The sequence below is a fragment of the Frankliniella occidentalis genome, unplaced genomic scaffold (genome assembly GCF_000697945.3).
Source record: "Frankliniella occidentalis isolate FOCC.00 unplaced genomic scaffold, Focc_3.1 Scaffold7, whole genome shotgun sequence".
NCBI classification, from domain to species: Eukaryota; Metazoa; Arthropoda; class Insecta; order Thysanoptera; family Thripidae; genus Frankliniella; species Frankliniella occidentalis.
Genome location: NW_026267137.1, coordinates 2,769,873 through 2,771,126, shown reverse-complemented (window position 1 = coordinate 2,771,126; position 1,254 = coordinate 2,769,873). Strand labels below are relative to the sequence as shown.

General features: G+C 45.3%; 2 protein-coding genes across 2 annotated transcripts in view; one reads left to right on the top strand and one right to left on the bottom strand.

The window, feature by feature from the left end:
• LOC113210003 (ion transport peptide) overlaps nucleotides 1-1,254 on the top strand; it is a 189,205-nt gene that overhangs the window by 77,517 nt on the left and 110,434 nt on the right. The gene's annotated exons all lie outside the window — the stretch shown is intronic.
• Nucleotides 1-1,254, bottom strand: part of LOC113210007 (uncharacterized) — a 43,322-nt gene that overhangs the window by 27,845 nt on the left and 14,223 nt on the right. Inside the window, exon 2 of the mRNA XM_052273849.1 lies at nucleotides 848-1,073. Coding sequence (XP_052129809.1) covers nucleotides 848-1,007 — 160 coding nt within the window. The 5' untranslated portion in view covers nucleotides 1,008-1,073. The remainder of the gene's footprint in view (nucleotides 1-847; nucleotides 1,074-1,254) is intronic.

Below are 1,254 nucleotides of genomic sequence, written 5' to 3'. Positions count from 1 at the left end.
TCAGAAATTGTCTAATAAATTATTTTAACTATCTCAATCGAATACAGTAGCAGACTAATAGTATTTTATTCAAAATTGTCGAATTTTGTCCCCTTCGTCACGGTGTCCGATTGACGATTAACTCAGATAACAAAAGAAATATAGATTTTATATCGGATTTACTCTGAAATCAGCTAAGAAACCCGAGCAGCTCTTCTCTGACACATATTTCACGACCAACTACTTTCTGACTTTAAAATAATTTAAGATAATCGGTTCAGTTGTGGTTTTGACACGCACGAAGTAGGGTTAGTTTAACGGACTTCAAAACGAAGACAATTATATTTACCTTATCACCTATTGACCACCAGATTCCTACTACTTTCTTATACGACGGTGAGCACTAACTACACACTGCACGCTGCACCTTACGAGAAATTTGAGATAACTGCAACGATTATACGAATTCTGACAAACCTGGTGACACTTTTTAAAGTATTCGTTTCTCCTCTATTGATGATTTGGGACTTCGATATAGTAGTAATACGATGTATCATAGAGTTGTTTAACGAAAAACATGGGTGTTTTTACCAGGTTCAAAAAGGTACGAGCGATGATAACGAAAACAGACAGTAAAGCGGGGTCGGGGACAGCGCATTTTCCGTCTGCTAGGGACGTTTAAGATATATTTAATGGTGATGGAATGTGTTTGAAAGCAATTAAATTGCCTTGCCAAGTCTCAGACACGCTATATTTTGGTAATAATGTGTTCGTTATGGCTACGGTGACGATTGGGAGAAATACAGATGAGTTGAATTCTCGGACACCGACATGCATCTTATTTGTGAAATCACCCATAAATACTTACCATCATTGTCGAAGTAGCCCCAGAGGGGAAGTCCTACGGCCGTGGCCCCGACGGCGAAGCAGACGAAGCCGAGGCAGGCCACCCCCGTGGAGTAGAGGGCGGTGCCCTGGGCAGCGGCGGCAGCGCCCTGGGTGGTGGGCTTGGACTGGGGGCCGGCCATGGCATCGCGCGCTCACGAGCTCGGGGGGCCCGCAGCCCCTCAGCCGGCACTCAGCCAGGGCATCTCCTGCAACACAACAAGGGTGGGTGGGTGAGTGACAATCATCAACGCTAAAGTGCCGCAGTAAAGAGTAAAGTCGCATTTGGCGAGTTTCGTGCCACAGCGCGACTAACGTGCAACAAGTTATTTAAAACGCCAACAACTACAGCAGGGATTGCGGGGCGGGACAACGATCCTTAAAGAGAAG